We start from the raw sequence: 15,739 nt of genomic DNA, 5'->3' as shown, positions 1-15,739 counted from the left end.
GAAACGCAGATGGGCGATTACCCAAGGGTGCTACCATTTTCCAGCAGAAATAGTTGTTGTATTTATTCAATCCTTTGGAAATAATCCATGGCGTTTGCAAAATTTTACAGTTTATTGCTACCGAGGTCACAGTAACATGGGTTTTCTTTCGCAATCCATCAGGAGAATCAGAAAGACAACATATATCATGCGGAGCGTATTGCAACATTAACCCAATGCAACAGTCCATGGAGAGAGCATTCGGTGCTGTTCATTGGAGCTTTATGGCAATGAGGCTTTAGGTTAGTCTACCAAATCACGCTTGTGTGCTGAAGTATGTGAAAGTCGTACTGTTTCCAATGAAACAGCATAGTACATACAGACTTGGCAGATTCCTGACCTCTACAGTTTTTGACAGTCTCCCAAATTTAGGACCGAGAATGTCAGACTGACCCTGCATTTGGCAAGAATAATAGAAGTCCTGGTTTTATCAAACTCTGCTTCAAGCCAGATCTCGTTTCCATTTAAAAAGCTATCTCTGATTTTGTAATATTAATGTAATATTTGCATTTGTAAACAAGTAGAAAATTTAACTGTCTCTAATTTAATTTACTGTGTTGGATTTAGAGAGTCAGTGAGGCTTGTACATTATAAAAGGGAAAATTAAATAGGTAGTGCTTGTGTATTGCAATATTTCTCCTCTGTCAGAATACTGCAAATTAAATGAGAAAAAAATGAGAGTTTCGAGCATGAAATAAAGTCATGTGCTCAGTTTTTTGTCCTGTATCATTCTTATTGCAATTGCTGAAATGAAGTTGTTGACTCTGCTATTTAAATCAGAAGAAATATCAATGGCTTAATGCTATTGTGAACCTGGCTGTATATGGGGTAAGATTAAATCTTTAAAAGTTTGCAATGGAGGGTTTAATTGACACTCCTAAAACCATTTTCTGATCTCATTTCTGAGTCAGAAACAGAGAGGGTGGAGTATAATAATTCTACCCAGGCCATTTGACCAGGCAAGACGCCCAAGAAAAATGATTTTTCCATATAGTAATATTAATAAATAGTAGAATCCCAATGCTATTTTGCAAGACTTCAATTATTATTTTAAACTTCATATTGTATAAATTAGTTATTTCTTGTTGCCCTTGCAGTACAGCTTCTCCTTGTAAATGATACTGATTTTGTTTTTTAAGCCACTCAGCATATCATTTTCTTCCACATTTTCTTTGTGTATATTATTTGATTTCACAGTAGGTGTTACAAAATGCTATGCAGTTTCTACATGGAGATCACCCCAGTGATGACAACATGCACTTTTTGCAGTAAGCTCAAGCAAAATGCAGGTGATTGGGTTAATATCGAGACAGATTTACCTTGTTAAGGTTCTTGGGGATTTGTTCCTCCTCATACCCTACATGGTACAACCTCCATATTAGTATCCTTCCATGGGGAAAGACCAGTACACAAATGTTCCTCTTGCATTCACAACTCATCTGCATCCATCTGTAATATTTTGTAGCCAATTTAATCGAATCAGTCCCCCAAAAAGTATTTTATCTGGGTTTTGGTTTTGGGCTACATTTAACTATCTCTCTTCACTCAGGCGAAATAGCTTACTCTTAAAAAAATCCTACCTCTGTTTCCTATCTCTAGAAATCAGTGACTTCTGAGATCTCAAATACGTCAAGAGGGGCTACAAGCAAACATCTGATGCTCCAATACACAAACTCCAGAGCAAAAAGACTCTGCTGACCAACATGCTCTGTCTTCCTCATGGTAAATCCTTTCTAGAACGCAGCTTTACTCAAATTGATCAACACTCTCTCTAGCCTACTTTTATCTGCATTTGGATTTGTGTGCAACAAGTATACAATGATGCTCATACAGGCTTTAGCAAGAGCTGAGGCATATTCCCCTCAAAAAATAAAGACTCCAAAATGGCAACAAGTACGAATTCACAATAGGCATTTACATTTTTCGCTGCAAATAAAACATCCTATCAGGCCTTTCCAATATAAATGTGACGCAGTGTATTGTACCAGACATTACTGCACATTTTTTTCAAATTTCATTTGAAAAATCATGAAGAAAATAAAACTGTATTTCTTACTTTCGACGGAACATTTCTGCAAATATGCAGCCAACACTCCAGAGATCAACTGGTGTTGCATAGCTGGACTGAAGCAAAACTTCAGGAGCTCTATACCACAAAGTAACGACCTGTAAAACAAAAAGGAACATAAGGGAGAGCACGTTCAGCTACAGAATTACAATCTTCTAAGTGTTGTGTATACAGATCCAATTTAATTTAATCCAAATTGTAAAATCTCACACATTAGGACAAACTGGTTTGGTCAGTGCATAGAAAAGGATCCTGTATGGAAAGTCTCAGTATGGATACCTGCAGTGATGATGAGTCAGAAAGAAATTATATATATACTTACATGTGTATATTTATTTTTTTCCCCCTATCAACTGGATACAGATTAAGTCAAGACCTCCCCAAAGATGTCCCTTACAAAGGCATTCAGTGCTGTCCACTGTGGTTTCCTCCCACATAGAGGTACCTTATACTGTCAGTTTTCATGACCTTTATAGCTGTATGACTGTCTCTGCCCATGTGCTGTTGGTTGGACCAGCACTAACTTCTCTCGCAATCTATTTCCACATGATACACCCTTTTCCAGGGACATGCCACACAAAGCATCTGCTTTTAGGCTGCTCTTGTCCTAGTGGTCATGTCACAACATGTTGTAGAGACCCAGGGGGAATTTTACTGGCACTGCTTCGTCGATGTGCTTTGATGAGTCCTGCACATTGGACCCACAACAGAGATGGGACAGTTTATATTTATCCTTTTGTTTCCCACAAGTAGACCAAATAGCGATGAAGCTGACTGTATCATCTTCAGCATATTTACAGAACACAAGGAGCTTCTTCAGAGTCCTGCATGAGCTCTTATGTTGCTAGAATATAATCTTAGAGCCAGGGGAGTATCCTGCTCCTGAATGCAGTTATAATCCAGCCATAACAACACATGATCATCAGCTAAATACCAACATTTTCTTAGTGTGTGCTATAATTTAAACCTCTGACTATAAATCTGGGAGCAGGGAGGGTCTCAGCAATTATTGGTTTGTTTGTTCCTTAACAAACATCCAGGAGGAGCATGAAACAAAGTAAAAACACTGACAAGGAACAAGTGCAAAGATAAGAATGAAAACTTTAAAAATTGTTAAATAAGATAGTGAGTTCTGAATTTCAAGACCAGTACAAGGAAATGTGTAAGAAGAGTGGGGTTTTTTTTAATGACAACAACATAATTATCTTCTAAGCAAAAATAACATTGGAAGTTACCAGCTGAATTTGCTGGTGAAAGTCAGTTGAAACAAAAGCAAATACAACATTTATTACAATCATTACATGCCCTGACAGCTTTTGGAACCACCAAAAGGCTGTCGAAGGGAGGTTCACGGATATTTGCACAAGTGGTCATATTTGCTAACGGTCCTTTTAAACACTTTGATCTCTATTCATAAAATTTGTCTTTGAAACAGTTCAATAACACAGTGCAAAGTTCTGCACTGGCAAGCTAAACTTCCAGATACCTGTCCTCAGAAACAGGTTCCTGTGAGGAATTTGAACATTATTTAACTCCATTTGTCTTGCTCCTGATCTGGTACCATACTAGTGATGCTTTTCCAAAATACTTCTCTCTATAAAAACCAGAAAAATTTCTTCAGAGATTCACTCCAGAGAAAGAAGGCAAATGTAACTGGAGGTCAAGAGATTCTTACTGGAACTGCCCTATTGGGCTGAGATAGAACTCCTCCTAAAACACATACTTCTTTTTCCTGATGCAGAAATACTTCTTGAACTGATCTGCACCTTTTTTTCTCTCAGGACATTCGTGGAAAAGCTTGTTGAAAAAATATTGCTTGGAAAAATTAGATATAACAATTTCAACCCATTATTTTTTGTCAGTGGCTGTGTGCAGCGTCAGGAGCAAGAGCTCTGTGATCTCTGACCTGTGGGAATACCACCAAACCCCCTGATTCCTGGTTTGAGATCCACACAGCTCTTCTCACGCAGAGTGAAAGGGGCTTTATTCTCCCCAGCCCTGCCACACTAAGGCTCTGAACTCTCACAGGCAAAGGACTGAGCGGTTCACGGTTGTGAGGCAGTTTGAACGCTTCTGACAACGTGTGCCCCAAACTAAATTCCCTTTTCCACGGAAATGTGGCACAGGACAGCTGTTCCTCTCCTGAGAGCAGTGTCGCAGCACACGGCTGGTCCCTGGGTGCTCACTCAGGGGCACAGTGCTGCGTTCAGAGCCTGCGGAAGCTTCGTGCAACACGTTAGCTGCTTCTCCCACATGACCACTCACTGGCACAGTTCCCCAGGCATTTGCACCCTGCTACGCTCCATGCCTGTGTACGCAGGTGACTGGGAGATGTTACTTCTAAGTAATTTAGAAACTTAAACCTTTAAAAAAATTATTTCAGAAGCCTTACAGTTAAATTCCAGCAAATGCCTGATTGTTTTGTAGTCAGAGAGGAAGTAATATGTGTTGAGTTCTTTTGATATACTCTGTTATTACTCTCTTAATTATAAAAGTGACCACGTAACCTTTATGGTTTGCAATATGCAAGTCTGTGTTTCAAAATGTGAACTGAAAGGGATCAAAATGTACTAAATGTCAGTTTGCACACAAGTAATGCCACAGATGACTCCTCTAGTGGTCAGGGTCTTCTCCTGAAAAGCACAGGATGATGCAGATGAGGCAGTGGTTTTGACAAAGTTTCACACTCTCTTTCTCTTACCATAGAAACCAAGAAAATATTTGTGGACATTCCATTAACATTTGCAGATAAGTAGAAATGAAAATTATTCTGAACACAGGATATGGTGAGGCTGAACAACTAGATCATCGCTTCCTCTTTAGCACGGTTCTGACTTAGAATGAAAAAATGCTTTGCTTAGGTAAGCCACACCACCGTGAGACAGGCTCTCCCTGAGAGATAGAGCACTTGATAAAGAGCTGCTTGATGAGGTCCCATTTGTAGGACGAAAAAAAGCAAGCAAATGCATCAGCGTATTTTGCTTAAATTCTGCCTGTCCTGAAAATCTGACACACATGTAATGTGGGACATGGTGATTGCTCTGTAGGAAAAGGTGTTTGCAGTCACACGCTGATGGAGATACTAAATTCAGTGCAAGGCTCCTAAATACTTTGGAGGCTGTAGGCTTTAGTGACCATGTTGCATTTTAACCCTCTCATGTAAAAAACTTCCCTCCTTTGCCTCCTCGTTGCTCTCTCTCACCCTGCCTGGCCTCTCCAGCTCCTCTCTTACAGCAGCCAAGTTCCTCCCAGCTGTCCCTCAACCTCCAGGCTCCTCTCCTCTGCCTCTGACTCTCTGCCACATGCCAATGGCCCCCCAACAATGTCACCCAACGTCCCTAACCCCCTGCTGCTCAAGTGCAGACGCCCAGGTGGACACGGCCTGCTGCCTCGCCATGTCCTGTGTGCTCTGCCCACCCTCACTTTCCCCATTTGCTCTCTCGCACCCCCAAACTCCCTCAAATTTCACACTCTGTCCTCTCTTCTTCCAACTGCCTCCAAATACTCCAGGGCTAAATTAGCTCCTTTTCCCCCTTTAGCTTCTCAGCTCACTCTGCCTGTCCTGAGGATACCTTATGACATCTGTATTTCACAGATTAAGCTACACAAGAAAGATCAAGAATAATTCATACACTGGAAGGAGTACATACTGAAAGGAATAACTATTCTCCTTGTCCAGTGCATGTTTTATGTTTCCACTACCCAGATAAGATGGGATGATATCACACAAGTATGATATCAGTAGGTCACTGCTTCTAACAATTCAAACATCAATAGATTTAGGCGGCACTTCAGGAAGAAAATACATGAAATGTGTATCATCTGAGAGGCATTAGAAAATAAAAGAACATCTGCAGAAGTCTACTGAGGTTGTGTCTGACCCTCTAAAGAAGGAAATGTGCTCAGTGAGAAGGAAGGGAAGAGCTGCATTTAGAGTCAGAAGAAGAAAGGTAACTTTGTTCTGAAATAAAGCTTTCTGCCTTATTATACCTGACAGATGTTGCCATCTGGGAGTATCTAGCCCCAGGAGTTTCAATCCTGCACTTCATGGTACCTGTTTCTGATGAAAAATCCAATTAGTCTTAAGTATCTGCTTACTAGCAATGCGAACACAAGGTCTAGGCATTGTGTCAGTCTCATTTAATTTCCATTTACTTTACAGAGCAGATTTTCAGTTTTGGATAACTGCTTAATTTAAATGGAACTACACAATACAGAGCCCTTTCCAAATATAGTTGCTGTCTGAATAGCACACAGTTCAAAAAGGACAAAGACAAACAGAGGTTTAAGGATGGGGTTGAGTAACGTAGACACAAAAGACTACATTTTGGTTTGCCACAGACTTTAAGTACAGACTAATGCCCAGTTGCACAGCTACACGAACAAAGCAGGGATCAGACTGTAACACAGTGGCTACGTCTGTGCTAGGAAATTAAATGGGACAGGAAATGTTCCTTTGGCACCGAGACCAACAGGCACAGAATGGCCTATGTCCATATTATTAAATTCTCAGTGTCCCCAAAAAGGCGACCACATGCAAACTGCTCACTGGGAATGGTCTTTGATCCATGCTTAACTGTGCCTAGGAACTGTCTGGGGAAAGGTTCGTTGTCATAACTCAAAACCGTGCCAGGAACCATTCTAATAATTTAACAGTATAGACAATTGAGCTGCAGTACCCACAAATGTTTTCCTGGCACTCTTTAATCTACCAGCCAGCAAGTCACGCTGTGGCCCTGGGTCTTCCTTTCACTCTGGAGAGAATGTGTTTTGCTGTGCTTCCCCCATCTCTGCTGATTCAAGGGGGCAACAGGAGGGTGATGTGGTGGGGGAGGCACGGGCTACTCCTCATCTCACCCAACAATTGGTCTTATTTTATCATAAGTATGTGGTACAGGTCAGATGAACACATGCTGCAACTGCTTACTATCTGTGAGGAGGATCGAACTGACTGGCCCACATGTAGACATTTTCCTTTTAGAAATCTAAAGCTGAAGGAGATTAATTTTATTCGAATTAGTTCTGAGAGAACATCGAAGAGGCCTATAAACCCTTTAAAACATTAGCTTTCATAAAAATCATGTCACAAAAGCAATTAGCAAGATGCTTAAATACACTCAAAGTATCCTTGAATCCAAATAAAATTCTTCTTTGAAATCTTTTGCTTTTGTGATTGTGGTTTCTACCGTACTCTTTTTGGTGCTGATTTTATTAATTATATTCACCATTAGACACTGGCTCATTTCATTGCTTAAAGAATTTCAGCCTCATGAAAGATTATTTTTTTTAACTTCCCTAACATGGTTCTTAAGCTCAGGTATTTTGTAGAGTTCTCACTAGCAGGGATTTCACATTGCCTTTGGGGCATCCTTTTGACTATTTTTTTTTCCTTGAGTAAAAATGAGGGAATATAGCTATAGAATGCAGCAGTATGTAGAATATAGATATTTAGTGTTTCTTTGTGGTCTCCCAACTTCACAAAAAAATCTATTGCTTCAAACTCTTCAGGAGGATATGAAGTGGAATCTTTCCAACTTCATTGTGGAGCTGCTACTGCATGGCTGCTTCTTCAGGTCTGGGACTCAAAAATGACTTGCACAATTTTCTTCAAACTTTGTAGAAAATTTCTCCTCAGCTGTATGACAAAGCCTGGCACATTCACCACAGACTAGTTAGAGAGGACAACCACAGATGGCTAAAAATCTAGGCTTGTGTATTGATTGAAACCTGGCTTCAGTCTCCACTGTGAAGAGACTCTCTGTCACTAACATACCTCCCTCTCACTTGCTCGAACCACTGCGTTGAATCTCCAGAGTCTGAAAAGAAATACAATTTCTTAAAGGAATATGCTTAAAAAATGGCTCACTGGTCTGACAGTGTAGCTTTACTCAAAATGAAGTCAATGTAATATTAAAAAAACACTTAGGAAAAGAAAGACTTCGTCATGTTTCATCACCTGCAGTTTGGAATAGTGACGGACAACCAGGGCTGAGCAGGGCACAAGAGGCAACTCAGAAGGCAGTGACACTAAGTTATGAGGTGATGGCATTTCTGCAGGATCACGGGCTCTGACGCTTGCCTTGCATGCTGCTCTGAGCCTCCCTGGGCCAGCTGAGACAGCTCTGCTCTGCGCTGTGTGGGCAGACCTGCGGCTACCTCCTGCCCTCTCCTGAAGCCCCCAGCCGCTCCGCTCACACCGTGCAGATGTTCCCCACCTCCCCTTCCACTTCCATGCCCCAGGGACACTCCAAAGACCTGTGGGAGCAGAGCACCCCTATGCTATATAGGCAAACTTTGTGTGTGAGTCCCAGGAGACAAGGGAAAGGGTAGTCTGGGGTGTGCTGGAAGCAGGGAGCAAGGAGAGAGGAGGTAAGGAAGGGAGAGAGGGACAATGCCTCATGCCATCCTGCAATACCTTCTACAGCAACCTCCAGTTCTTCCAAAAGGTGTAATAAGGCCAAGGTAGGTGACGGCAACATAAGGTTTTTAGGCTTCGTACAATGACTTCAACATATTTTTCATCCCTGGTTTGGAAGAGGGGTGTGTTTGCTTTACTGGCTTGGGACTGTCTTACTGTATTTTCCAGTCACTACCATTAATAATTCACTGAGCATTATGCGTTTATAAAGCAAGCCTAGGACTCTCTTTAATCTGTCTCTCAAGATCTATTATTATTTGTAACTGTGATGGAGAAGGTAATAATCACTACATTATACAATGTACTTTAGTTTCCAGGGATAATATCAGCCTGAGTAATTACATTTGTTTCAGTTCTTGTTTTGAGTAGTGGTTCTTCCACGATTATGCAACTGTTGTTGGTTCCATCGCAGAGACAGGTATGGCTGGAGAGAACCTTTCTTTCTTAGAGAAAGATGATTAGATTTTGTCTGTTTATAGAAACATTAAAATAGTTTCTCTTTTGAAGAAATAATGAACCAAGCTATGCTGCTGGCTTTTAGAAAGCACTTTATTTCTTGACAAAAGGTTTAAGATATATAAAAATGACATCCTTTCAAGTGCTATGGGTCTCATGAAGTGCACAGGCTAATAGCAATTTTAACTCTTCACTCACATTCATCTCTGTTGCAGGCACAAGCCTTATTAACTGCTTTGTGAAAAGTGAAAGGGTGGTTGTTATTATCTCATTAGTTAAATCATCAAGTAAAAAATTATCTATTTCTAGAAGACACAAATCCTGATCACAAGTACCACCCACTATGAAGGTATTATTTTAGAAAGAAATCTTTTTTTTATACTAAAACATTTGTGCTTTGAAGAAAGCAAGATTTAGCATCTACTGTAAGACGACTTCATAAATAAAGAAGTCATTCATTTCTTTGATAATTTAGGCACACAAAACTAACCAGAATTTTGCTTCTTTTATTTCTAGGAAGAACCACATAACCCAGTGTGATGGTGCTGAAGAATATTTCTAGGTACATCCGTTGTCAGTAGGAGTGCACGTGTGTGTGTGTTTGCACTTCATGCGTGTGCATATAAACACCAGCGGAAGATACTTTACCTACATTCAGTGGTTTTTACCTCAAAAGTCTCTGTGCACTAAGCAGCTGTGTGCAACATCTACTAGAAAAGAAAACTGGCTTTCAGGATGACGTAATATTTGTAACCATCAGTGGTAATTCAGAACTTACCTCAAAACTAATACAAGGAAATATGTTTCCATTAAGCAGACTACTTCACGGGATTCTCTACTGAGACCATACAGAGAACAATTCTGAGAGACTACCTGAAACTTCGCTTGAAAAGTGTTTTAACTTTATACAACAAGAAAGAATCAAAAATAACATCAACATCACTGTTGTACCTGATCCAGAGCCCATGAAAGTCAAAGAAAGACTTGCCATGGTTTGTTGTGCATTAAAATCAAAACCCTGATGCCCTAATCTCTGAGCTGCAGAGTAGCATTCTGTGGAATATGGGACAGCTTGGTTCTTTATAGAGGTGGTCAGCTTTGCATGCAATGAGGCCTGTGCTGATATTGTGATGTATTTACCTACAGAGATACTTGACAACACTAAGAGTGACAGGCTTTTTAAAAAAGTAGCCATTCTTCAGTCATGCTTCAAGATTCAATATTTAAAGAAAATTTGTAGACTGAAACAGCAAATTCTAATAATCTATCTCAGAGCTGAAAAAAACACAAAGGCAGAAAGAAATAAACACGGTTGGCTTCTTATGTCAATCAAGTCAAACATCTACTGTAAGAGAGAATTCCTTCCAAAATACCAAAAGAAACAAAGCTTTGAAAATGTGGCAGCCTGTGACTGTGCCTTGGGATGCTGGTCTTGTTCTGGAACTGGCTGCAGCAATCTGGCATGTTCCCACTGGCTCAGTCGCCTGGTGGTATTAGGTAGCTGGAAGAACAGTCATAATTTCTAGTACCAGGTCTTGGGCCTTGTTCCAGTTGCTTTGCTCTACCCTATGTCTTTAGGTGGCCACAAAACTAACTCATCTAGCACCCTACATATTCCCCCTGGGTGGCACCAATTTTTCTGCAGTCTCTCACATCACTTAAGCCCCATCCCTGGGAGAAGGAAAACATGTAGCTCTAACTTGCGCCAAGGACCAAACCACGGTTGGCTCCATGCTGAGATCCCCAGAAGCTGCCCTTGTGGCTGGTCTCTTCCTGAGTTCAACAGACTAGAAAATCTGAGACTTACCACTTAGGGTTTGGCTTTATAATGAAGACCAGTTTTCCATTGCTACTAGAAAAACAGAGTCTGGTTAAGAGAAAAAAGCCTCCCCGCTTCCTGAAGCACTGTGTTAGACTTTGGTTCTGAACAGCAAAAAACAAAATAAAGCAAAACCATGAAGGTCACAACAGACCTCTCTCCCATGAAACTTGTGCCCCTTTTGTTTCAAACCATCTTTAATAAAAGGAGGCAATGCACAAAGTCAATATTGCCTCAAAGAATAGATTAAATACTGCCAATTCTGTAGGTGAGAGCCTTTACTGTGGACTCTACAGCTGTTTCTAGATGATAAAGAAGATGGAATTAAAATGTTTTCAATGGAACACAACCATCAACATTGAGCTGAACAAAAGAGTTGCTCTCAAAAGAAATACTCTGCGCCATTTGGGGGCAAGTGTAGACACCAGCTCAGAGTTTAACAGAGAATTCTGTTAGGATCCTGAGTTGTTATAGACTACTATGAATAAACTAAAGTTTTTCAGCTTGGGACTCAGGAAACTTTGTGCTAACAACTTCTACGAGATATTGTTTTTATTAGATATTTGTCTGGATAACTCATAAAGCTGATACATACATGAATTTTCATCTCTCTACTACATTTTAGCTATAGTTGTTAAAAATTCTTCTTGTAAATTTGGGCTCTCTTCACTTCTATGTCCCATCAACTCCTAGGAGAAGTACTCAACTACCAGTGCCACTAAGAGCTGTGACCTTTCCCCAGCAGCATGGCACGGTGGGGTGGGACCTCCCACAGTACTCGACAGAGTGTTATGCAGCCAGATGACTCTCTTTCGCAAAACCAGATTGAGCCTGTGATGCCCCTGTTGGAAGTAGAAACTTGTGCTCCTGGTGACACACATGCTACCAAGGCTTGAACAGGGGCCTGGAGGCAAAGTACCAATTTCATTGATAGCCTGGTACAGTATATAAAAAGGCTGATGGAGCAACGTCTGTCAGTGATGCTCATGTGAAGCAACAGCTTACAGTTAAACCTCCTGTATTACAGCAAACCCAGGGTTGTGAACTAAGGAGCTTCTCTGCAGTAGAAGCTCTTGGGACGTACCTGCCCTCACTACTTCACAAGGTGTAGATTTCAATCCTATTATCACCATGATTTCTGACATGAAGCTGAACCTTCTTACACCTATGGCACAAAGAATTCAGGCAACTCTAAACACTGCAAATCTGTTCTACATTTTAAATTGAATGCAGTAGATTTTACTATGGCTTTAAATAAATGTATGGCTTTAAACTTAAGCAAGTAAAGATGTAAATGATACCATAGAGATGTAACTCCTATGAAATGCTTTTCAAGGGCTCCTTAAAATTGCATTTGGGAAACAAAATCCTCATGAAACATCTTTATTTCTAAAAGCAAATGAGAAAAAAGGGTTTGGAAATATATAGGTTTCCAAATAAAAAAGAAGAAAAATATGAACATCCTATATAGAGATGCAATATGTGGACACTTGTATGTGTTTATACATACTTGAACATACCACAGACAATTATAAATTAGATGAGTTTTGAAGTAAATATCAGCAGGACAAAGGCCTGCTATAGACACATAATTTCATGGCAAAACCAAGGACTGGATAGAAAGGACAAAAAGATTAAGGGGAGTCTTCAGGCTGTCTAAGTTTCACATTTAAGCAGCTTTTTGAGCTTAAGAACAACAAAATGCCAGGCACAATCCACTGACTATGAGCCTTGTAGGCACCTTTACTCATCAAATTCTCATTCTTAGTTTGAAAGTGTCTGTGTGTCTTAAACGCAGATGGTCACACACATTAGCAAGGCCTGTGCTGGAGAAACAAGGATCAGCGTTTCAGCTGAAGCTCTACTGCATGTGATGCATGTTTAGGCAGACAGATACCCTGGATACCTGGATGTTCTCAACAGAAGTCCATATGGAGTCCCACCTGGTGAAACCTGTAACTAAGAGTGGTGGTGGAAACAGTATGTGTTTGCATCCACATGAACATCTTGTACAGATGTTATTACATTAATCTCAAAGTGGAAACTCAGCCTGAAGGGGACTTAATTGGCACCTCTTACATCCAAGCAAATACCTTGACCACTAGACTGGGGGTTTTTTGGGTAACTGCTCTTTTCTTGCCTTTGCTGAAGCCAAGTCACTGTTCTGCCAGGAGTATATGAGTCATGGGGCAAGACTGTGTCTGAAAGTAGCTGAGTGCTTAAGAACAATCAGCTGGAAGGGGCAAGGAGCCGAGTTTCTGGATACCGCTCTCTGGAATGTGTATGCATTTTACATTAGACCATCACTGGATAAAAATAAAAGCAGGCATTAATTACATTAACCAGGCTGGATTCTACTTTGGATCTAGGCAGCTGGTATTCCATCTCTCTCGCTCTGATGGATGGGACTCATAAAAACTCTAGAAGATGGCACTCTGTTTTATTCTGTGGAGAAAGAAGCAACAGCTCCACCCTACACTACTTACTAGCTAAAACTTGGGATTCACAGTACAGAGTGAAGCTCAAGATTTTTAAAGAACCCAAAGGAAAATTTCCTCCACTTATAAACACTACAGGATTTTCTAAACTGATACTAAGTATCTGAAGATTTAGCAGAAAACCAGAATGTGACAGTTGGGCCAATACTTGACCTTGCTAGGCTTTATATCCCAATTTTAACTTTAAAGCTTGTATGACTAATTTATGTTATTTTCAAGCAGCCAATTTCCAAGGGAAATTAATAACAGACAACCTATTGCATTACTTGGATGAAAAAGATCTGAATTAGTCTAGATCACTGAAGACTCTACTCCAGAGTAGTTATAGACTTATAAAAATAGAAAATCTTCTATTTGTGAGAATTATGTTGTAGAAGAGGTTTCTACAGGTGACCTCACCTCTCTCGAAATTGATACAAAGCATCTTAATTAAGCTAAAGAGATAATAGCTTAAGACAATACTAACAGGAATGTTCAAGGTAATGAGTGCTTTCATGTTACAAGTTCTCATGTCTAAGGGCACTGCATCAGGCTAAAGGACAATGAGATAAGAACAATATTGCTAGTTACTAACAAATAGCAGATAAAAGAGCTCATCTGGATTCTGATTAAGTGACAGCATTCTACACATTCCTGTGAGTTGAGAAAGTTTGCCTGAGAACAGCAGCTATGTTACATGTGGAGTACCACTAAACAAGCATATCTCTATGTTTTCAAATTCCAGCGTGAGTAATGGCTCTTTCCCTCATCTCTTCAACTTGAACAGAAGCTCCCTCTCTTCTTCTGGACATACAGGAATAACCTGCTGTGCTTCAGTTTCCATTAACACATGTAAATGTATATGCTCAAAGTAAAGAGAAATTCTGTAGGACTCCACGGCTTTGAGACAATGTTTACAATCCCCTGGGTGGGAAATGCCGGGTGAAAGGCTCTCCATGGCAGGCTGTAGGAGTCTTTGCTGTTGCCGCCAATGACCTTCTGCCTCTGTTTTCAAAGGAGCTCCCTTGTTAACCCCTTGCACGTTGCATGCATAGAGGCCTTAGAGAGGAAACACTTTATCTGAGAGTTCAAATCCATTTCCAGGCACCTGTTTCACAGACGCCGATTTCAGCAGCAGTTCAGGGAGAGTGGGCTAGTATCTATGCTTCGCATTTGCTGTCAGAGCTGTTGCTCTGAGGTGTATTTTTAACAGTTCAGAGCTGGGTTTAGCTGTTTTCTGCGTGTTACACAGGTAATGTTCTCAGCTTCAGGCAAGGGAGGTCAGTTTACAGGCACTGGCATTGTGAAACCCCAACATACTGAGCCTCCAGGAGAGAAGGAAACATCCAATTTACAGAGATACATTTTAGTTCTCTCTGGCCAATCAGTAGCAATGTTGTTTGCTGTTAGGGGCAATACCTCCTCTCCCTGGGAGACCAATGACACTTAAAATAGAAGATCAGCTTAACTGTGGTTGGCACAATGGAGATACACCACAAAGGAGCACCCAGTGTGGAAAAGGTTTTGCTCCTCTCCTGCCTGACAATGAAAGATACAATATTCAGGAGGTCTCCTCCTGTGTCACACCCTCTGTGAGTCACTCGTGGCTCCTAACTATTCAGGAAGAGTCCTTATAAAAATGGATATGAAAAAAGGCCTTCTAAAATGTTTATCACAATATGCAATGCATCCTTGAAAAGGGAGAATAATTCAAATGGGAACCAATATTCAAGAACTAGTATAAATGTTCTAATTGCCTCTTGAGCTCTTCTAGTAACATCAACCTTACTAACAGTTGACCTTGGAATAATCAGTTTTCCACATCATCATTATCCTGATGCTCATCCATGCCTTTTCCCCACAAAGATCTGTTCTCTCCATGTAATAATCCCTCTAAACACTCCCTGCAAGGGAATGCCTGCCACCTCCAGAAAACTTTCACAGCACTTACAGCCACATAGGGAGGGCAACATCCTACCTCCCTTCATGAAATTTCAGAGGAAGTCCTGTAAATAACATCCTCACGTAGTCAGGAAATCCTTCAATGCGTGGCTCTGGGGATGCTGAGGAGGGAAGAGAGAAGCAGTGCTAGAAGCTAGAGCTTCTGCAGAGAGGTCAAGACCAAGTGCCAGCAGCTCTGGGACAGACACAGATCACCAGTCCCTAAAGCTACTGCATGGTCTAAGGGTTTAAACCTAACGGTAGGTAGAGAAGGTAAAGAACAAGCTGATGGGGCCTCATTTGTTCTGAGGAAAAAATGCCATGCATGAAAAGGCTAATGTTATTAATCTGTGTTAAAAAAGCCAACTGGATGCCTCATAAAAAATTCCAGCCTACATGCATGTAGTTCCTACAAATTTCAGTGGAAGTTCTGGGTGGTTAGAGGAAGACCATGGAATCATTGATATTTAGATCTACCCTTGGTTTTAGCTGTTAGTATTTTAAAAAGTAGTTTTATAAAG

At 40.7% G+C, this 15,739-nt stretch overlaps 1 protein-coding gene across 2 annotated transcripts in view; it reads right to left on the bottom strand.

Moving 5' to 3' along the window:
- CDK6 (cyclin dependent kinase 6) overlaps positions 1 to 15,739 on the bottom strand; it is a 138,719-nt gene that overhangs the window by 39,972 nt on the left and 83,008 nt on the right. For both annotated transcript variants that reach the window (XM_065832134.2, XM_065832135.2), the window contains exon 5: positions 2,096 to 2,205. In XM_065832134.2, the coding sequence (XP_065688206.1) occupies positions 2,096 to 2,205 (110 nt within the window). The remainder of the gene's footprint in view (positions 1 to 2,095; positions 2,206 to 15,739) is intronic.

The sequence above is a fragment of the Patagioenas fasciata genome, chromosome 2 (assembly GCF_037038585.1).
Source record: "Patagioenas fasciata isolate bPatFas1 chromosome 2, bPatFas1.hap1, whole genome shotgun sequence".
Classification (NCBI taxonomy): Eukaryota; Metazoa; Chordata; class Aves; order Columbiformes; family Columbidae; genus Patagioenas; species Patagioenas fasciata.
Note: the sequence above shows the minus strand (reverse complement) of the source record. Positions and strands in the feature narration are given on the sequence as shown.